This window comes from Chiloscyllium plagiosum, unplaced genomic scaffold (assembly GCF_037043375.1).
Source record: "Chiloscyllium plagiosum isolate Xiang-an unplaced genomic scaffold, Cpla_swu_hap1 HiC_scaffold_8, whole genome shotgun sequence".
NCBI lineage: Eukaryota > Metazoa > Chordata > Chondrichthyes > Orectolobiformes > Hemiscylliidae > Chiloscyllium > Chiloscyllium plagiosum.
This window is the reverse complement of record NW_028270146.1, coordinates 101,043,788-101,067,202: the sequence shown is the minus strand read 5'-3', so window position 1 is coordinate 101,067,202 and position 23,415 is coordinate 101,043,788. Positions and strand designations below refer to the sequence as shown.

General features: G+C 44.6%; 1 protein-coding gene across 1 annotated transcript in view; it reads left to right on the top strand.

Annotated features, from left to right (window-relative positions):
• The first annotated feature begins 281 nt into the window (after positions 1-281).
• Positions 282-23,415, top strand: part of LOC122553880 (cysteine-rich protein 2-like) — a 55,417-nt gene continuing 32,283 nt past the window's right edge. Inside the window, exon 1 of the mRNA XM_043698337.2 lies at positions 282-503. Coding sequence (XP_043554272.2) covers positions 308-503 — 196 coding nt within the window. The 5' untranslated portion in view covers positions 282-307. The remainder of the gene's footprint in view (positions 504-23,415) is intronic.

The window sequence follows — 23,415 nt, the reverse complement described above, 5'->3', positions numbered from 1 at the left end:
GGCGGCCTTTCAGCCCATCGTCTCTGCACCGCTTCTCTCAGTGTTCTGACTTTGTAACAATTCCTTGCCTTTACCCCATACATCTGCACTCCGTTTTTATCGAATTCCCTCTTGAACGCCTCAAATGAACCTGCCTCCGTCAGATATCAGGCAGTGCATTCCACACCCGAACTACCTGCTGTGTGGATAATAAAATCTCAGGTTGCGTTCGCTTCTTCTGTTAAAAACGTTCCAACATGGACCGTTGTTTTTTTTTCCCCTCTCGGTCTCCAGTCGTTCAGTGGGAGGGGAGGTCCCACTGATTGACATGGGGTGTGTGGCCAAGCACAGTGAGGGTGTTGCGCCGGGAGCCAGTGAATGGGGTGGCGGAAAGAGCTGTGAAAGCGGTGCAGTGAGTGAGACAGGAGACACACACACACACACGAGAGAGAGAGAAGCGAAGCGAGGAACAGCAAAGGACATGGCATCCAAGTGCCCGAAATGCGAAAAGACTGTGTACTTCGGTAAGTATGGAGCAACCGTAACCATGAGGAGAGCAGCGTGGCAGATAGCAGGCTGCATGGAGAGAGGGAGAGAGTGAGTGAGAGAGAGAGAAAAGGCTCACTGCTTATACTTAGCTCTGTCGGTGCAGTGTCAGGCGGCTACCAATGTATCCTTTTTACAGACAGTGACTGCAATACTGAGGCAGAAAGGAGCTACCTCAACCGGCACTAATCCCAAAATTATTCTCCCACCCCACCCCCCAAACAAGGGACTGAGAACAGAACTAACTCCTCTTTGATCCTCAAAACAATTTAAAAAAACTAATGCTTATTGTAATTACGGATTTTAGTGGGTGGGTATGCGGTTTATTACAGAGACTGGGAGGAAGAGGGGAATCTCTCAATCTTGTTCTGAACACATTTTTATTTCTTTATAATTATGGTTTGCAAACTCATTTTTGTCTTGCAATTCTGGTTTGAAAACTCATTGCTGTGTGTGTTTTTTTGAAATGCGGACGCTGTTAGCTGTACGGAGACCTTGGAAGCGATACTGGATTTTGAAACAAATGACTTGCCATTCAATGCAAGAGGGTACAGGGCGTACAGGAGGCAGGGAAGGGGAGAATGCAGGAGACCGAGTTCAAATGTCTCAGAGAGCCAGTGCTGGAGGCGAGTGGCCGCGTCCTCCTGCTTGCACCATCTTGAGTGAAACTGGAGGGAGGGAGAAACCAATTTGTTTTTTTTTAAATTATCCTCCTCACCCCCATTCCCTGGGAGGGGAGGGGTAGAATCTGGGAAGCACACTGAGAGACTGCCTCTATCTCAGATACTCAGGGTGTGTGCCCATCCCCACACTGTCACATCCTTTGATCCTTCAGAGGCTAGACTTGAAATGGATCAAAATCCTTTTTAAGTAAAATGGCCCATTTTTTCTCTGTCATTAACTGGTGAAACCAGTGTTCAAACGTGCAATTGCTTTTCTTTTGTAATGCTTGGAATCTTCAGCAATGGATGTGTTCACTGAAGGAGTGTTTAGCTGCCTTCCCCAGCTCTAGCCTCATCGCCAATGTATGTAATATAAAATTTTTGTCTTCCTTTTTGGATATTCATCCAATGCTTATTGAAAATGATTAGTGATCGGGTTTCCCACCAGCCACTCAGACAGTTCGTTCCAGATCACGACTTTGTGAACAGAATACTGCGTAAATTAAGAGAGGAATTTGAAGTCATGATTATTTGGCACAGTCTCCCACCCCCACCCATTTGTGTCTCTCCCTGCATTTCTGGGCAAGAAATCAATTGATTTCACCTGTCTTTCGTGTTAATCACCCCTATTTATTTATCCCAGAATCAAACAACCACAGTATTTCAGCCTGTGATTTTCAATCAACCATGTTTCTTTCTACTCCAGCCCTGGGATCAGTGAACACTGTTTCCAATCTAGCCCCTTAGTTTTTTTTTAAAATCCAGGGTCAGGTTCTGGGCAGGAATATTAAGTTTGAGCTTCAGCCCAGGTACCATTGAGGGGGTTGCACTGCTGTTAGGTTTGACTGACAAAATAAGAATCATCCCAGCGATGAGGCACTTCAGTTACTGGGATCGAATGGACAAGCTTGGGTCTGTTTCGCTGGGAGGGGACATGGCTGAGAAAAGATTTGATGAGCATTTTTCAAAATTTAAGAGGTATCTGGAAAGGGAGAAACTGATCCCACTTGTAAAAGGATCAAGAATCAGAAACCAGAGGGCATGGTTTCAAACTGTTCTGCAAAACCAGCAAATAAAATGCAAGAAAATACTTATTCCAACAATGAGTAGTTGGAGTGTGAAATACACTACCTAGAAATGTGGTGAAGGCAGGTTCAACTGACATTCAAGTGGGACATTAGATGATTGTTTCTACTGAAACAAATGTGCAAGGGTCAAAGGGAAAGATTGGCACTGTCAAACTACTGTCTCGAGCTAGTATGAACAGAATAGGCCAAATGGCCTTGTAACAATTCTGTGATTCTGTGAGAATTGATTTAAGCTTGGGAATTATTGGGAGCTTTGATCCGTTATTTATAAGTAACTTCAGTCATCGTTTTCAAAAGTGAATTGGAGAAATTTTTTTTTGTAAAATTGCATGAGAAAACAACGCAATCTGCCTGCTGTGACCCTTCTGCACACTCTGCAGGAGCAGTGTCCTCTCTTCCCTTGACACTTGAAGCTTAATTGTCCCTGGGGCTTACTTGTGGACTCCAGTCAATCTGACGTCTGTTGTTGATTAAGTGTGGGAATGTGCAAGTCACTTTCAGCAATTCTCTGACAGCCTGACACACGAGTGTAATTTTATACACGCCTTTGGCAGGACCTCCCAGCAGCTCCACCTGTGCTCAAATACATTGCTAACTGAGGAAGCTGTTCGTAAGGCGATCTGGTTTCATCTCTGCTTTAACCATAATTGTCTCAAAGTACATATTGTCGTGCATTAATATTCCTTTATTGAGATGTGGGTGGCAGTGGTGTAGTTTTGTTGCTTGTTCTTAATTCACCTTTGAATGTTTGTCTTATTTTGAAGGGTAATTAAACAGTCACAGAATCCCTACAGTGTGGAAGCAGGCTATTCAGCCCATCGACTCCATATTGATATTCTGAAGAACATCCCACCCAGACCTGCTGTCCCTACACTATCCTTGTAACCCTACATTTCCCATGGCTAACCCACCTAGCCTGCACATCCCTGTACGCTGTGGGCAATTTAGCATGGCAAATCCACCTAACCACATCTTTGGACCACGGGAGGATACTAGAACACCTGCAGGAAACCCATGCAAACAGAATATGCAAACCCCACACAGACAGTAGTTTTTAGGCTGGGCTGTGAGGAGGCACCTGTGACTGTAGGTCCATCTGGGTGAGGACAGCAAAGTTCCCTCCCTAAAGAGCATTAGTGTGTTTTTATGACTATAAGCAATGATTGTCACTAGCAGAGTGGTTAGAGTCCCTGCCTGATACACGGGAGACTGAGGTTCAGTTCTCCACTGGGGAGAGAGTGATTGCTGTATATGTTACAGACCAGACCAAACCCCCTCAAAATGTATTAAGATGATAGCCTGGACCACAAATTCCAGGTGCAATTCAACTGATCAAACTACCAGTCTTGAAGCAAATTATTCTTATACTCCAGTTAATATACAGACAAAATAAGAATTTAAAAAAATAGCTCAACCATAACTCTATCAAAATACTTAACAAGGTAATACATATTATCAGAGGTTCAGTGGTTAGCACTGCTGCCTTACAGTGAGTTGGATTTGACTCCAGCCTCCGGCAACTGTCTGTGTGGAGTTTGTGCATGCTCCCCATGTCTGTGTGGGTTTCCTCCAGGTACTCCAGTTTCCTCCCACAGTCCAAAGATGTGTAGATTAGGTGGATTAGCTATGCTAAATGACCCATAGTATCCAGGGATGTGTCAGGTGTGTTAGTCATGGGAAATGCATGATTATGCAGGATTGGGTCTGGGTGGGATGCTCTTTGGAGGGTTGGTGTGGACCTGTTGGGCTGAATGGCCTGTTTGCACACTGTGGGAATTCTATATTAATAAAAAATGTTAACTGCCATTGATTAATTCTTCCAAGATAGTAAAATCTCATAAACACAGCCTTGGCAAAGGCAAATTTGGTGAAACAGATTGTCTCGTGTGCAATATACCTCAAATCTAGGAGGAAAGAACATCAAGAGAAATCTGAGTGAGAAAGAAAGAACACAAGTGTTTTGCTATAGCTGGGAGAGATGTGTTTCAGCTTCCAAACCCCAACAGCTACTGAAAGCTAAACTAAAATCCTGATTTTGTGGGTGCTTGACACCCACCCATTCAGGCTGCTTCTATTGTCCTAACGTTTAAGAAAAAAAACCTGTTTACTTTATTGGCTCAGAACAGACCGCTCAGCACCTCTGTTTCAACCTCTCTTCATAAATAAAACCAGGACAAAATGCACCTCTTAAAGTCACAGTATTGTCCTATCTAGAAATAAGGATATTTTATAACCTGCATAGTCCAGATTGACTGAAGGGCCTTTTTTTTAAACCCTGTACTGTAAACATCTATGATTCTATGGTTGCCAATGGGCTAACCTTTTGAGTTCCAGATTTATTCATTGAATTCAGATTTCACTTTCTTCCAACTTTGAACACGTGCTCTTGCTCAATCTCACACTCACCTTTCCCCGCCCACTCCAGTGTCAGTGATTTACTCAGCCAATGATGGAGCTCTGTCAAGGATGCCAATGCAGGCAAGGTGGGTCCGAACAGCAACATTCTGCTCTGTAGCAATTCTGTAACCCTGTGCTCCAGTAAGAATTGATTTGAGGCCTGGGATTACTGCGAGCTTGCTCTCACGTTCTTTCTAATTAACCTGTCAGCAGAATTCCATAATCAATCTTGGGGAAACCAGAAGCACTGTGGGTTTTGCCAGATTAGGGAGGGGTGGCACGGTGGCTCAGTGGTTAGCACTGCTGCCTCACAGCACCAGGGACCCTGGTTCAGTTCCTGCCTCTGTGTGGAGTTTGCACATTCTCCCCGTGTCTGCATGGGTTTCCTCCGGGTGCTCCGGTTTCCTCCCACAGTCCAAAGATGTGCAGGTCAGGTGAATTGGCCACGCTAAATTGCCCATAGTGTCAGATGCATTGGTCAGGGGTAAATATAAGGTAGGGGAATGGGTCTGGGTGGATTACTCTTTGGAGGGTTGGCATGGACTTGTTGGGCTGAAGGGCCTGTTTCCAGACTGTAGGGAATCTAATTTAATAATACTGATCCGCACCCAGGTGGGATTGTAGAATCATGTATTAATACAGTGCAGGAAGAGGCTATTCAGCCCATCGTGCCTGCACCGCTTCTATTCCCCAGTGTGAATCTCCAGCCTTATCCCCACATCCCTTGCACACCATATCTATCCAAATAACCATCCAGTGCCCCTCTTGAATGCCTCAATTGAACCTGTACATTTCCACCATATTTCAAGGCAGTACATTCCATGCCCTAACTACTCGCTGAGTGAAAAAGTAATTTCATTGTTTAATTTGTGCATTATTTTAAATCTCTTGTTCCCTCTACAAGTAGGAACTGCTTCTCCCTTTCTACTCTATCCAGCCCCCACTCGTGATTTCGAAACCTCTATCTAATCTCCCTCTCAGTCGCCTTCTGTAAGGAGAACCGTCCCAAGTTCTTCAATCTGTCCTTACCACTGAAGTTTCTCATTCCTGGAACCCTCCTTGCAAATCATCTCTGCACTCCAATGCATTCACATCCTTCATGTAATGTGGCACCTGCAACTATACATCATAATAGTCCAGCTGAGGTCGAGCAAGTGCCTTGTACAAATTTAAAATCACCTCCTTGTTCTTGAACTGTATGCCCCTAATAACAAAGCCGATGACACTGTATGCTTTATTCATTACACTGGACACGTTTGCAAGAGTGCAAATTCTGCCATGTCCCTGCTTCTTATTTGGTGAGTGTTCTTAATCTCTACAAAGAGCGATTGATTCTTGACTAGTGATGCTGCTGAGGAAAGGAGACCCAGAGGGATTTGAGGTGGGGGAGGAATTGGAGAAATCAAACTCCAATTAAGCAGTACTTAAAGGGCCACAGTTTGTATTGGCGAGGTCCAGCGAGGGCATTGGTGAAAGCGAGATGGCGTCGAAGAGTGGTGGCTTCTGTTTCAGCAGGGGTGGCATGGCAAAGGGAACTCGAGTCTGGCTACCAAGCTTATGGTCTGTGACAGAGCACTTAGAGTCATAGAGGTGTACAGTATGGAAACAGACCCTTCAGTCTAATCTGACCACATATCCTAAATTAATCTAGTCCCATTTGCCAACATTTGGCCCATATCCCTTAACAAGAAGTACTGTAAAGTTGGACACTTGCTTTATTTCCTCATTTTTCTGCCTTTATATTCTGTGTTTTGGTTTAATTTTCTGTGTTTTAAGATGGCATCAGAGAGTGGTGACACTGTACAACACTTTCCACTGTATTTTTGTAATGAGATACACGTGACAATAAATAACTCAAACTCATTAGGGGCCAAATAGGAGATGACAGAATAAGCAGGCTTGTACAGACAGTTGAGCAGGCAAGCTGAGAATTGTGGCTATCTCATATCATCTGCTACGCCCTGCATTTTGGCAGCCCACATGGTGTTATTTAAACGTTCAAATGTCACATTAACATTTCCTCCTCCTTGTCATTCCAGTAACTGAGCAATTTGAGAGTGGTGTGGCCTGTGTAGCCTCTTTGGGAGCAGGAGGTGACAATGAGCCAGTATTTCCTAAAACTCTCCATTGACTGGGAGTTGCCTCAGTACAACGCACTCTGTTGTAGACTCATAGCTAGAGATGGATCACCCTGATGAACCAATGTCAGAGTGCTTTCTCTTTATCCAGTCATTCTTATGTTGCCAGGCCACTTTTGGAGTGGCTAGCGCACACTGTCAAAGCTTGCTGCCAATAGTAAGTTCATCAATAGTTGGGGGATATCGGGACAGAATTGCTGGCTTGTTTTGTTTTCAGGGTATCCGCCCCTGTTCAGTGGGTAGTGCTCTCACCTCTGAGTCTGAAAGTTAAGGGGTTTGAGTCCCCCAGACACTGAGAGGTGGAGGTTGGCTGACTCTACAATCTTCGGCATACTAACTTTCAGAGGGGACAAATGAGGATTTTTCCCTCGGGTGGGAAGGACGAGCATTTGCAGAATATTTGTAGGATTTCTTCAGGATTTCAGTAGCTGGGGAGCTCTGGGGCACAGGATTATTTTCTGGACAGCTCTTCGAGCTTGCAGATATTTCTCCCTGCAAATAATTTGAAACCCACTAATTTAGCAGACCTTTCTACCTTAGTGAGCATTGATATACTTGTTAGTGCAGTCCAGCTGTGGAAACATAACTCAAGCCATTCTAGCCAGCAACTAGCATGCTACACCCATGAACAAGGGACCAAAACAGGAAAAATATTCCTTTGGCTTTATTTTTTACAAACCTGCTCAATGACCCATCAGAAGATATTTTACAACTTGAGGCATTAATGTGGGGAGGATAACTTGCCAGCTTCTCCACACTGTTATAGAATTTCTGTACTGTTTTATGAAAATAAGCAGCCTTTGTTATAAAATGAAATGAGACCAATTAGTTACAGTGGTAAATCACAGAAACCAATAATGGATAAAGCAGCACTCCGGGGTGGAGAGACAACTTGAGAGTAGGAGGTTGCGAGTGTCGATTGAACCTTCACCCCTGGCTGCTGGGAAATATATTAGCACGCATTTAGAGTCCAACTCATTTGCACCGACCTGACATCTCAGTCTGATCTAGTTTCATTTGCCAGCATTTGGCCCATATTCCTCTCAACCCTTCCTATTCATAAACCCATCCTTTACCCCTCAGGTCCTTTTATAAATCTTTCTCCTCTCGCCCTAAATATCTGCTGATGGGCCACTGAGTCAATGTTGACAAAATCCTTTTATTGGTCTTTTCTCAGCGGTGGCTCCCTGCCATCTGGTCAGGAGGTTATGGGTTAAAGCCCCACTCCCAAGGTGTGAGCCTGAAGTCATAGGAACATAGGAATTAGGAGCGAAAGTACTTCATTGGTGCAAGTCGCCGTGGAATGTCTGAGGTCAGGGTCAAATTTATAGAAAGAATTGGACAGCACGTGGGGCTAAGGGGATAGAGAGGGATAATACGACTGACTACACTGCTGTGCTGAGGGCTGAATGTGTTTGTCCTTCTTTGCTGCAGTTACTCATTAGCTTGCTGCAGAGAACATTTGAGGATCAGGAGTAGGCCATTCAGAGCCTGTTCCGCCACGATTCGCTAAGATTGTGGCGGATCTGTGGTCTAACTCCATAAACCTGCCTTTGGCCCATATCCCTTAATATCTTTGTTTAACAAAAATTAATCTACTAAAAACTGATCCAGCATCCAATGCCATTTGTAGACGAGAGTTCCAAACATTTCCCACCCTTTGTGTGTAAAAGTGTTTCCTAACATCTCTCCTGAACACTCTGGCCCTAATTCTCAGACTATGCCCCGTTCTCGAACCCCCAAGCGGTGGAAATAGTTTATTTTTATCAACCCTGTCCTTGCCTGTTACTATGTTGAAGACTTCAATCAGATCACTCCTTAACCTAAGTTCTAGAGAAAGCAGGCTTAATTTGTGTAAACTCTCCTCTCCTCAAACTTAACCTCTGAAGTCCAGGTGTTATTCTTGTATTCCCTCCAAGCACAATATATGCTTCCCAAAGGTGTGAGCAAGGGATAGATAGAGATGTATGGAAAGTAGCAGCAATAGGTCGCCGTGAGTAAATAAAAAGCCATCTTAACATTTTACTAAACTGTAAATGTTGCACTGCATGGAATAAACAGTGGATACCACGCAAAAATCGAAAACTCATGATGATTTTTAGTGGGACTGTAGCTGGATAGAGACATGATTACTGCTCCATGAGTAAGCCATATAGAGCTTCACTCTTTTCATCGCACGTTGGGCTGGAGGCTTTGAATCCCAGCAGCAGGAAAGAACTAGCATTGGTACAGCATCTTTCACAGTCACAGTACATCCTGAGCACTCCCCCCACCTAGGGCAATGAATTCTTTTTGAAGAGCAGGAAACAGATTCAGAGTTGTTTGTGGATGCTGTCCTGAAATGTTAAAATCTCCTGTCATCTGGTATTCTTATAAATAACTGGATGGGTGATTGCAATCTCTGAGGAATGCTAGACAGAGTTAGGATGGAGCAGATGGGCTATGCTGGGTTGTCATGGCAACAGACTAGCAAAGTAATAGCGATAGCCCGATTTTGGAGGAGGCAACAATGAAGGATTATTTTGGGACTGGGAGGGAAAGCTACACAGCTCTTGGGAATGATGTGATTATGATATTGCTAATGACAGAGAGTGGGCTGTCAGGGTTTCTCAGAGTACAACAGCTGGGCTATAACCGAATTGACTCCCGTCCAAACCTTTCTGAATGAATGCCCTTTTAGTTCAACAGAATCCTTGGCTCAATGCAGAGTCACGCAACAGTGGAAGGTGAGGGGAGATGGCAGCCTATTATTCATTGTGAGGGCTGGTTTATTTTGGGAGCAGTTCTGACAAATGTTATCCGCGCAGTAAAATATTAAAATGTTTGGGTTTTTTTGATTAAACGGTGTCAGCCAGAGGGGAACAGAAGCCAAATGGAATGGTTGCAGTGAGGGATTTGCCATAGCAGTTAGTCAGTGTGGGAGGGAGGAATACAAGGGTGTCTTTTATCACCCACCTGTCATCCCATCTCCTTGTGACTATTAGCTGGCAAGCTTTTCAGATTTCCATTGGGAATCTCTGCTATCCATCTCCATTTCCTCTGGGGAAAGAATAAACAAGACCGCATTGTGCCAGAACAGGGATGATCTTTCAATGCCTGTTGCTCGGGTACTTGATATTTTATAAACTGCCCTTGAATCCACGAAAATACTCAGTTGCTCCCTGCTGTGTCGATGGTTTTGAACTTAGAGTCGTACAGCACGGAAACAGATCTTTCAGCCCAACTCGTCCCATGCTGACCAGATTTCCTAAACTGAACTAGTCCCATTTGCCATCATTCGGCCTATATCTCTAAGTCCTTCCTATCCACATACCTTTCCAAATGTCTTTCAAATGTTGTAATGGTACCTGTCTCCACTACTTCCTCTGGCAGCTTGTTCCATATATGCATCGCCTTCCAGGTTCCTTTTTAAATCTTTCCCCCCTCACCTTAACCCATCTAGGTTTGGACTCCCCTATGCTGGGGGATAAACCTTTGCTATTTACTTTACCTATGCCCCTCGTGATTTTATAAGATCACCTTCAGATACTCCAGTGAAAAATGTTGACTGGATTATGGAATGGAGAAAGTGAGGGTGTCAGATGTTGGAGATAAGAGTCAAGAGTGCGGTGCTGAAAAAGCACAGTGGTCAGGCAGCATCTGAGGAGCAGGAGAGTCAACATTTTGAGCATGAGCTATGGATTGGGATTACTGCCTGCAGTCCCTTGGAGACCGTGAATGCTTTACACATTATTTATAAAACCCAGTGCTTCTGAGATGGTTAAATTGTCACTCATGATATTGTTAATAAGTAACTACAAAGATTGGAGTATAGCCCAGGACTTTGGTCTGTGTCACAATCTCTTCACTCTTCTATTTTCCAGTTATACCAATATAATGTTTATCTGACACGTTAAAAGAGATGCTGAAATCAGGATCACAAATGATCGAAACCATTGGGAGAAAAATGGGATGTCTCGACTCTTGAGGCCTCATGGGCTGCAGTAGGTTTCATTGGGCTTTGTCAGGGCTGTGTGGGCCACCTATTGAGGACAAGAATGGGAGGGCAAACAGACTGCTGGCCTTTATTTCAAAGGGAATGGAGTATAAAAATAGGGAGATTTTACTAAAACTAGGTAAGGCACTTGTCAGCCCATAGCTGGAATACTGTGAACGTTTTTGGGCCCCTTATAATGTCATAGATTCATACAGCAAAGATTCTTCGGTCCAACTCATTCATGCCACCCGACATCCCGATCTGAACTAGTCCCATTTGCTAGCATTTGGCCCATATCCCTCTAAACCCTTCCTAATCATGTACCCATCCAGATGCCTTTTAAATATTGTAACTGTACCCTCCTCCATTACTTCCTCTGGTAGCTCGTTCCATACACGCGCCACCCTCTGCGTGAAAAAGTTACCCCTCAAATTCCTTTTAAATTTTTCCCCTCTGAGTCAATGGAAGTGTGTCACTAACAGACACTAATCCACCAACTGAATTCATGTTTGAGTACTTGGTGAATGTGCTACTGTTCAGTTAAGATAAGATGGAAGTATGGCCGACATTCAAGTAAAACAGAGAGAGAGAGAGGAGGGAGGGAGGGAGAAGCTTTGTGAGAGAGTGGTAGTCCATCATTGTGGATCGAGTATTGGCGAGAGTGAATGGGCCGGAGGGGAGAGGTGTTTGGGATTGGGATTTGATTTGATTTATTATTGTCATGTGTACCGAGGTACAGTGAAAGCGTGCTATCCAGACAAATCGTACCTTACATATGTACAACAGGGTAATAGAACAGAATGCAGAATAGGAGAAAGTGAGGACTGCAGATCCTGCAATGTGTTGCTGGAAAAGCGCAGCAGGTCAGGCAGCATCCAAGGAGCAGGAGAATCAATGATTCGGGCATAAGCCCTTCTTCCTGAAGAAGCGCTTATGCCCGAAACGTCGATTCTCAGAATGCAGAATATAATGTTACAGCGACAGAGAAGGAGCACAGAAAAATCAACCCTAATATATGAGAGATCCATTCATAAGTCTGATAATAGTGAGGAAGAAGTTGTTCTTAAATCTGTTGGTATGTGTGTTCAAACAATTATGTCTTCTTGACGGAAGAGATTGGAAGTGAGTATAAAGACCCTGGGGGGGGTCTTTGATTATGTTGGCTGCTTTCCTGGGCTGCAGGAGGTGTAGACAGAGTCCATGGAAGGAAGGCTGGATTGCACAGTGGACTGGACTGCGTTCGCAACTCTGTCGTTCCTTGCGTTCTTGAGCTGGGAAGTGGGAATGAGCTGGGACAATAAAAGTGGGAGGAGTCTGAGAGATGGAATAGGCTGGAGAGAGGAGCAGCTCATATAGGAACAGATGAAGCCTATAGATCTAGCTGTTTTCCATTGTCGGGGTCAGCTATTAAGAGTTCCACTGGAAAGCCAAATCAGTCCCGACTATATCACCTCAAACTGGAGTCTGGAGACATAGAGATTTTTAAATGTCATTGACAACCTGTGAAGCTGATCTAAACTTGGACCAGTGCAGGAGAAACCAATCACGTGACAGCCACCAGCTTTGTCAACTGTGGAACCCCAGTTGGATTATTTGTAAGACAATGCCACAGCTTTGTGGGATACTGATACCAGTGTGTTATTCTCCACAATTTTCCATTTAAATTGACTTCAGCTTTTCAAACTGCCAGGGCTGGATTCAGGCTCCCATTCCCTGGATTATTAGTCGAACAACATAACCACTGGACCACATGAATAGGGAGATTGTTCACAGTTCTAATGTTCAACATTAGCCTTCCTGGTATTTTTCCCCATCTGTTTGGCTGGGACTATTCTTATTTTAAAAAAGGAACTGAATAGGAATGGATAAATAAGCAAAACCTTTTTTTTTATTTTTAGCAATGCAGGACAGGAACTGCTGTTGGATTTTCCTGGAGTGTGTCTGTCTCTGTTTTATCCATACAGTCTCTTACACCACATGCTCCATGCATTAAAAGGAGCGATTACAGTGTCAAAGGACACTACATCTGAGCTCTAATCCCAGTGAACCTCTAGATTGGTTCCGGTTCTCCTGTTTCCCCACATGCACACCCCCGACCCCCTTGGCACTGTGTAGCCAGGTGGACGTCCCTGATCAGAGTGGGCACACCCAGGCGCCAGGGAGGATTAGGTTCCCGCCAGCTGTGCCTGAGAGAAGCTGTGGGTGGGCATTTGGAAGAAATTCCACTGGTGGGAATGCAGCCGGGTTTTAAGGAGCACAGACAACTGCTGTTGAGGGCAGACTGTTGGAGTGGGTGAGTGTAGTGGAGACTGACAGTCTGTGTATATGGATTAGTGGTGCTGGAAGAGCACAGCAGTTCAGGCAGCATCCAAGGAGCAGCGAAATCGATGTTTCGAGCAAAAGCCCTTCATCAGGAATATGTGTGTGCGCGTGTGTGTTTACAGCTAAGAATGCCCCTGGGAATATCTCCTGCTGCATTGGACAATTGCACTTACAAAACTGATCAAATTATTTAAAACATTCAGCAAGAAACCGTTCAATGTGCCATCTGGTCTAGTCCAGCATTTACATTCCCATCAATCCCCCTTTCATTAACCCGCAATCATCGATATTTTATCTGGAACATAGGCCTACTGCCTCGACTAAGGGTGTCACAGGTAGACAGGGTGATGAAGAAGGCATTTGGCACACTGGCCTTCATTGGTCAGAGCACTGAGTATAGGGGTTGGGACATCATGTTGCAGTTGTATAAGACATTGGTGAGGCCATGTTTGGAATATTGCCTACAATTGTGGTCGCCCTGCTATAGGAAGGATGTTATTAAACTGGAAAGGGTGCACAGGAAGATTGACAAGGATGTTATCGAGACTGGAAAGTTGAGGTTATAAGGAGAGGCTGGATAGGCTGCGACTTATTTCCCGGAAGCATAGGAGACTGAGGGTTGACCTTCTAGAGGTTTATAAAACCATGAGGAGCATAGATAAGTTGAATAGCCAAGGTCTTTTTCCTAGGGTAGGGGAGACCAAAACAGAAGGTGAGAGGGGAAAGATATGAAAGGGCCCTGAAGGGCACCTTTTTCATGTAGAGGGTGGTGCATGTATGGAATGAGCTGCCAGAGGAAGTGGTAGAAGTGAGTACAATTACAACATTTAAAAGACATTTAGGTGGGTACATGGATAGGAATCATTTAAAGGGATATGGACCAAATGCATGCAAATGGGACTAGTTCAGTTTACGAAAAGTGGTCAGTATAGACAGATTGGACAAATGGTCTGTTTCTGTGCTGTACGGCTCTATGACACTAGGGATACTACCACTGCACCACTAAGTCCCCAAATCCTCGTCCTACCATTCCATTTTCCCTCAGGTACTTCACAAGTTGCTCCTTAGTGGCTCTTTTCTTGTAATTTCCATTACTCTCATGTGGGAGTAAGCCCCACATTCCCACCATTCTCTGGGTTCAGAAGCTTCTCTACAATCCTGACCGAATTTGTTAGTATTAGTATTTATTAGTAAATAGAATTTCTTGTATTCATACCCCGCCACCCCACTTTTCAGACATGCTCACAAGTGGAGTTATGTACTGTGTACTCCCTTATCGATTCTCCTCCTCCTGCGCTTTATGTAAATCATTTAGCCTCGATTGTAGGAGAGCTGATCAGTAAATTTGTGGATGATACAAAAGTTGGTAGGGTGGTAAATAGTGTGGAGGATCGCCTCAGATTACAGGAGGATATTGACTGGTGTTCATATGGAATTCAGTCTGGATAAATGTGAGGTGAAGCACTTGGGCAGGACTAATAAGGCAAGTGTATACATGATGAACAGTGGAATCCTGGGAAGCACTGAGGATCACACGGACTCTGTGCATTTACACCAATCTCTTAACATATCTCAGGACAGGCAGTCAAAGTGGTTATGATCACAAAGTGATACTTCCCTTTATTAGCCGAGGCATAGAGTTTAAGAGCAGGGAGGAAATGCTGGAATTGGTATAAAACCTTGGTTAGGCCACAGTTAGAATATTATGTCCAGTTCTGGAATCCATATTATAGAAGGGATGTGACTGCACTGGAGAGGTGCCTAGGCTGGAGAGTTTGTTATGAAGAGAGATTAGATAGACTGTCATGATTTGGAGATGCTGGTGTCGGACTGGGATGTACAAAGTTAAAAATCACACAACACCAGGTTATAGTCCAACAGGTTTAATTGGTTTAATCACTAGCTTTCGGAGTGTCGCTCCTTCATCAGGCGATAGACTGTGGTTGCTCTCCTTAGAGCAGAGGAGATTGAGAGGGGACATGATTAAGATGGATAGAATTAAGAGGGGCATGGACAGAGTAGACAGGAAGAAACCTTTCCCCTTGATGGAGGGATCAATGACCAGGGGACATGGATTTAAGGTAAGGGGCAGAGGGTTTGGAGGGAGGGAAAAGAAATCCCACCCAGAGGGTGGTGGGAACCTGGAACACTCTGCCCATATGGGACAGTGAGGCAGAAACCCTCATAACATTGAAGAAATATTTAATGTACACTATCAATGCCAAGGCAAACAAGGCTATAGGCCAAGTGCTGGAAAATGGGATTAGAATAGTTAGATGGTTGTTTTGATTGGCACAGTCTCAGTGGGCCGAAGAGCCTGTTTTGTGCTGTAGATCTCTGTGACTTATTTCAGGCTGCGCACACCCATGCAGAGAGACACCCACAGACAGACACACACACATCCCCAAGCAGACAGATGGACGGACAGACAGGCACACTCCCAACCAGACAGATACTGACATGTATGTTTCTAATGTTATCTCCATGGTCCTCTTGCTGAAGCTAGTCTGTTCACACGCCTCAGTAAAATATTAAAGGTACAGGTTTGTACGTCTAGCTGATTTTGACTCAAGCCATATTCCTCCCTCTCTCTCTCTCTTTCTCTCTCTCTTTCCCTCTGAGGTGCTGACAGATTCTGACAGATGTCTACATATTCCATTTGAAGCTCTGCAGCCTAGAATTTAAACCTTGCATACAGACACTGAGACCCTGTCAGCTTGCTCAGTAATGTCAAGCAGCTCCTTGTCAACTTGAGCTCTCCCTGTTCCTTCTCTCGAAGGAAAGCTATCATTGCTGCAAACAAGAGACCCGGAGATCTGGCCTGAACCTTAGTGGACAGTTCCCTGACCTTTGTCAGCTCTCCTCTAAAAACATGGATGCCTGAGGTTTCAGGCTCCATGAATCAGTGGAGGCCGCAGTTCACAATTACTGAGTGGGCAGACTGGGAGGGACACAATGACTTATTTATCTGTGGTTGGCCTCTGATTTGAATCATCCCTGCTAAATCAATCCATGCTATAGCTTTGGGAGTGGATTTAGAGAAATAGGCCTTTTGATCTAACTTGTCCATGCTGACCATGTTTCCTAACCTGAACTAATCCCATTTGCCTGTGTTCGGCCCATATCTCTCTGAACCCTTCCTATCTGTGTACCTGTCCTAATGTCTTTTAAATGTTGTAATTTTACTCACCTCTCCCACTTCCTCTGGTACGTGCATCACCCACTGTGTGAAAAAGTTGCCCCTCGTTTCCCTTCATGATCTTTCCCCACTCACCTGAAACCTATACCCTCTAGTTTTAGACTCCCTTACCCTGGGGAAAAGACCTTGGCTGTTCACCTTTATCTATGCCCCTTCATAATTTTATAAACCTCTAGAAGGTAATGCTCAGTCTTGTACGCTTCAGGGGACAAAAATGTCCCAGACTATCCAACTTAAACCGTCTAGTTTCCATGACATCCTTGTCAGTCTTTTTTACACCCTTTCTGGCTTAGTAACATCCTTTCTATAACAGGGTGGCTAGAACTGAACAAGATATTCCAAATGTGGCCTTACCAATGTCCTGTACAGCTGCAACATGATGTCCCAACTTCTATACTCAGTGTTCTGACTAATGAAGGCAAGCATTCCAAATGCCTTCACTGCCCTGTCTACCTATGACACCATTTCAGCCCTCTTTGTCTCTGAATGAGGTGGTTGTTGGTTTGAGTGCCGTTCAGAGGGCGGGTGGTCTCCAACCTACAATTCCGGGTGAGATTTCCATATCCAGGGAGTGCTGCTCCCCTGAAGGGAAATGAGACGAAGACCTCTGCTGTCCTTTGCAGATCGGACCAGGATGAATCATGGTTCCCTGGCTGAAAGTTTATCTATGTCTTAAAACTGATTGGTCGACTCACTTTGCAGTTTCTAGAAGTTCGGGTTGCTGGCTAATCTCCTTCATCACAGCAGAGTCTACACTTCTCAAAGATATTCATAGGGTGGTGGTACTCAACTTTGGCAGCAGTGGGGGAGTATTGAGGATGTGACTGGTGCTAGGGAAATGTATGTCTCTCTCTTCTCTCCCAGTTAATAACTCAGTGGGAACAAACATGTGAGCAGGGAGTTGGGGTGTACCTTCTCTCGTGTGTGTGTGTGTGTGTGAGAGAGAGGTGATAGCTCCCATGACTGTGGCTGTGTTGGGGGAGCACATGAACTATAGGGAGACACTAAATAGGCTGGGGCAAAACCAATTTGGATTCACTCTCCCAGTGAGCTCCCGCAGCAATCCTATCCCACAGGCCCAGGGTGGGATCAGACTGTGCCTGCACCACATCTCTCTCTGTTTCTGTCTCTTTCTCTCTGTCTGTCTCTCTCTGCCTCTGTCTCTGTGATTCTCTCTGTCTCTCGGTCTTTGTTTCTCTCTTTCTGTCTCTCTGTTTCTCTTTCTCTGTCTCTGTGTCTGTGTGTGTCTGTCTCTTTCTCTGTCACTGTCTCTCTTATTTCTGTTACTGTCTCCATACCTCTGTCTCACAGTCTCTTTCTTTCTCTATCTCTGTCTCTCTCTCTCTCTCTCCCCCCACCTGTATATCTCTGTCTCTGTTGCAGGATGTGAGCTGTTGATTTAACTCTCATTCACACCCTCCATAGCAAGGGAGTGGTAGAATCTCGAGCGTTGTCGACTGTAGTTCCTTATTTCCTGCCATTATTTCTGGTGGATTTCACTGCCGTTCCACCTTCTACACTGTGCGTCTGCTTCTATTCTTAGAAGACGGGTGACTAAATCCTGGCACAATATTTTAACTTTTAAGTAAACATCGATTATTTTTAAAACAAAAAGAAATCTTGGGCGGTTATTGTGGGGATGGTGACAGTTACTCTGTCAGCATGCACTACTGTTTAAAATAATTAAAGAAGGAAAAGGCACTTAGTATTAGGAGGAGGTCATTCGACCCCATCCTGTGGTAAAATGGATGGAGAGGACACTGGGCAAACAGAGGGTCAGAGGCAAGGACCACCACCACCACCCCTCCATGCTTAATCTGTAGCTCTGATTTTCCCCGAATTGGGGCAAATGGAGGTGAGTCATGACCCTCAAGTGACCATAAGATTTATCAGCTTTGTAAATGAGGGGACAAATAAATCTTCTCACCTGGTTCTTTCTTGCTGATGCCAAGAAGAGGGAAAGGGTTTGTCTCCAGGGCCATTTCTGTCGTCTCACCATCTGCCAGGGAGTGGAGAGCCATCACCAAGGTCCCCATTGAAAATGCAGTGCCAAGAACTGAACACCGTTTCGTGATCAGGCCTAACCACAGCTCCAGTCTGGTCTCCGGCCCTTCTTCTCCCATCCCTCTCAGGTAAAGAGCCATCATTTCTTTAACCACTTTGTCACACCACTGCACTCTTTGGCAAACATGTCTGGCTCGGGCTTGCTGCAGTGCACCAGCGAACCTCAGCACAAGCTGGAAGAACAAAATCTCATGTTCCACTTGGGAACTCGACAGCTTTAGAGCTCAATGTCGAGTTCAATAATTTTAGGTCCTGAGCACCTTCTCTAAAGATCTTACCCCCACCCCCCACACACACCAGGCCTTGTCATCACACATGCTGCTACCACAAACAATCCATTGTTAGCCACTAATTGTCCCCATTAGCAGCTGGGCATTTTCCTGGGTTGACCTTTATTCATTCCTTTGTTTGTCCAGATGTCTTTTCTCTCTTTTTCTCTCTCAGTTCCACCTATTGTTTACTCCTCATCCCCACCCTATCTTCAGCATATACAGTGTACCAACCCTTTCCTAGCTACCATCTGAAGAAGGATCACTGGGCTGGAAACATTAACTCTGTTTCTCCCTCTCCAAAGATCCTGCCAGACCTGCTGAGTTTTTCCAGCAATATTTGTTTCTGATTTCCAGTATTCACAGTTCTTTCCATTTTTTTGCTTCTTTAACCTTACATCTATAAAAATTATGAGATGCATAGATTGGATTGACTGTCAGAATCTTTTTTCCAGAGTTGAAATGCCTAAAACTAGGAGGCATATATTTAAGGTAACGGGTGGAAAGTTCAAAGGAGATGTGAGGGGCAAGTTTTTTTTATGCAGAGTGGTAGGAGTCTGAAAAGCACTCCCAGGGATGATTGTGGAGGCAGATATGATAGGGGCATTTAAGGGACTTGTAGGTAAGCTCATGGATATGCAAGGAATGGAGGGATATGGTCCAAAGGCATTCAGAGAAGGGATTGGTTTAATTTGGTGTCTTGTTTGGTTCCTGTGCTGTACTGTTCAATGTTCTTGTATAGGATATTGGTGACGTCTCTCCTGGAGTACGAGGCCTAGTTCTAGTTGTCCTGTTATGTGAAGGATATTATTAAGCTGAAGAGGGTTCAAAAAACATTTACCAGGATACTGCCAAGAACAGAGGGTCTGAGTTATAAGGATAGGCTGGGATTCTTTTCAGTGGAGATGAAGGGATTGGGGTGTATAAAATCATGAGGGATATAGATAAGCTGAATAGCTAAGGTCTTTTCCCTATGGTAGGGCAGTTCAAAACTAGGGGACATAATTTTAAGGTGAAAGGGGAAAGTTTACAAGGGACCTGAGGGGCAACTTTTTTCACACAGGATGGTTTGTATTGCAAAAAGCTTCCATAGGAAGTGGTAGACGCAGGTGAAATTCCAACATTTAAAAGACTTTTGGACAGGTAGATGAATATGAGCGAAACGCAGGCAAATGGAGCTAGTTCAGTTTAGGAAATCTGGTTGGCATGGACGAGCTGGACCGAAGGATTTGTTTGTGTTCTACGATGCTATGACTCTGTCTTTCCTGCCTCTGCTGGGTCTTTGTCAATATACTGGACCACAATCTGCCAATACAGTGAATCAACTTGAAACAAGTACAAATAAATTACTGTTTCACTTAAATGAAATGCTGTAGTCGCTGGTGAAGGGGTTACATGCCTTGCTGTAGGTCTAGGAAGGAGTTATGGCCAGACTGGGAGGTGATTGTGGAGTGGATTAAGGCAAGACAGAGAGGAAGTGGTCTCTTCAGGAGAGAAGTGGCAATGGCATCACACCAGAGAAGACACAAATGGCAGAGGATTGACAATGGAAACGGAAGGAAGTGAGGATAAGGGGAACCCTGTAATGGACAGAGGGAGGAGAAAAGGTGAGAGATGAAAGGTGGGAAATAGAATGGGGTATAATAAGCCCAGGTGGGATAGAATCCCTTGTCAATGTGAAAGGGAGGATGTATCAGGATAGTTAGGTAAAGTCGTCATAGTCTTACTACACTATATGGCTGCTCTCATTTGAGAGGGACAGCTGGTGATGAGTTTAACCAGAGAGTCACCATGCCTCAGGCGAGGGGAGAGGTTGAGAAAAAGAGTCCTTCATGATAACCTCAACCGGTGTGAGAATTGAATCCACACTGATGGCATCATTCTGCACCATAAATCAGTAACCAGCCAACTGAGCCAAGTCTGAACAAATGTGTTGCAGATACAGAAATTAGGATAAAGAGTCCTTTCACAAAGTGGCGTATGAGAAACTGTAGCTGTGGGTTTCAGTGGGTTCGGAGTAAAGGTTTCCCTGATAGGCCATTTCCAGAGATGCAGAGGGGTCAGAGAGATTGATCAGGAAAGAGTGAGAGGATTGTGCGGATTTGAAACAAGGTGATAGTCGTTTTTTCAGGCTGGGCAAGAGGTGGAAGGTCAGATTTATCCAGTCAGAGAATCCCTACAGTTTGGAAGCAGGCCATTCAGCCCATCGAGTCCACACCGACCCTCCAAAGTACATCCCACCCAGATACGCCATCACCACCATCTACCCCCACCCCCACCGAATCCCTGTGACCAAGCATTTCTCATGGCTAATTTACCTAGCTTAGTTAAAAATCACACAACACCAGGTTATAGTACACTAGCTTTCAGAGCAGTGCTCCTTCAGTGGTTGTGAAGTATAAGATTGTAAGACACAGAATTTATAGCAAACGCTTACAGCAATAAATTGTACAACCTTATGCTCCACAATCACCTGATGAAGGAGCGTCGCTCCGAAAGCTAGTGCTTCCAATTAAAACTGTTGGACTATAACCTGGTGTTGTATGATTTTTAACTTTGTACACCCCAGTCCAACACTGGCATCTCCAAATCATGATTACCTCGCTTACACATCCCTAGGCACTATGGACAATTCAGAATGGCCAATCCACCTAACCTAACAATCCACCTTTTGCCTAAGAGAGGAAATCAGAGGAACCCATGCAGACATGGGGAGAAAGTGAAAACACCACACAGTCGCTTGAGAGTGGATCTCTGGTGTTATGAGGCAGCAAGCAAGCCCCTGAGAAATTGACCAATGTGAGAGGTTGCTAAGAGGTAGGCACTAGCTGGAGCCGGGGACATGAGAGATGTGGGGGGGCTCTCGCACTGTTCTGGCTGGGTTGTAAAGGGGCTAGACAGCTAATATGAAGAGGAGGTGGTTAGGGCCAAGGAGGTCATGCAAGGTGGCTCCTGTTTCCTCCCACAGTCCAAAGATGTGCAGGTTAGGTGAACTGGTCATGCTAAATTGCCCATAGTGTTCGGGATGTGTAGGTTAGGTGCGATAGTTAGAGGAAAAGTAGAGTAATGGGGCATGGGTCTGGGTGGATTACTGTCTGGAGGGTCACTGTGGACCTGTTGGGCCAAATGGCCTGTTTCACCGTGGGGATTCTATGGATTTTAATGTAGGTGAACCACCAGAGGTAAAGGAAAATGTCAAGAGGAAAAAGAAACCAGTTCAGGATGAGGCCGAATGCATGGATTTACCAGAGCAGTGCTCTAGAGAAGGAAGTAGAAGAGAACTATATGGGACTTTTCACAACTTTGGGATAGTCCAGAGTGCTTTACTGCTGGTCAGGCCTGCAATGGAGAATAGTGGTGATGTAACTGGGTTAGTATCACGCAATCCAGCTGAATGGTCTGAGGAGAGAGAGGTTCAAAATTCCAGGAGTAATTTGGAATTGAAAGCTGGTCACTGATGGTGATCACACAACTATAGTGCTGATTGTCTCAAATGTGATCATGACCAGATGATCTGTTTTTGCGACATTGGTTTGAGGGATAAATATGAGTCAGGACACAGATAATAATTCACCTACTCTTCACGATAGTGTCGTAGCATTGTGTACATGTCCCTAAGACAGCAATCATACATGACTTTAGTTCGATGTCTCGTCAGTTTCTGGGCACAATGCAAATGCCTTCAGGAAGCAGGCAGCCTCTGTCGTAAGCAAATTCTGCAGGATATGGTGGGATTGCAAATTCCGCTGGGATCAATTAAGCAGGAGCTGGGGACTGAAAGCTGCTTCCTCTGAGAGGGAGCTATGTGAGTTTCTGCACGCTGGCGGGAGATACTTAGTTTATACAATCATTTATCTTTGGAACATTTCAAGGGATGGTTTAATGGGGGGCATTTCTGATTAATCCTTGAGCTAATGTGATGGTAACATATTCTAATTCTAATCCTGATTCTAATCTCTTAAAGTCAGGAGTTACACAATATCATGTTATAGTCCAACAAGTTTATTCACAAGCTTTTGGAGCAGTAGTCCTTTGTCAGGGGAAGTCATGAGCTAGAAGGAGAGACTAGGTAGGCTTGGATTGTTTTCTTTAAAGCAAGGAAGACTGAGGGGTAACATGATTGAGATGTATAACATTGAGGGGTATGGACAGGGTGAATAGAGAGCAGCTGTTCCCCATGGTTCAGGCGTCAATCACAAGGGGGCATACTTTTAGGGTAAGGGGCAGGAGATTCAGAGGGGATTTGGGGGAAAAGATTTCCACTTAGTGGGTGGTAGCAATCTGGAATGCACTGCCTAGGAACGCAGTGGAGGCTGAAAACCTTTCAAACTTTAAAATGATAGTTCAGATATCATAACATTCAAGGATATGGAACAAATGCAGGAAGTTGGGATTAATGTGCTTCTAGTGGTAGTTATATCAGTGCAGACTCGATGGGTCGAAGGGCCTTTTCTGTGCTGTTTGTATCTATGACCTTCATGCTTGGGCCCTCTGAGCCCTTCATAATCATCCTTTAAACTATTGATGCATCTGGTGACCAGCGAGATGATCCAGATTGGAATTTGATGTCCACATAAACAAGGAGTGTTATCCAGCCAAAGTGAGAGAACCAGCAAATAACCAGAGAGTCTGGCTTCTGTGCTCCTAAAATAGTACGTTGTTACTGGCTGTTGTTTGAAATAGTACATCAGATCTTCGATGTCTGTCCTTTAAAGGCAAAATATACTTTGTTTTTCTTTGATTCCCACATCCTGTGAAAGAATAACAGGCAAGGT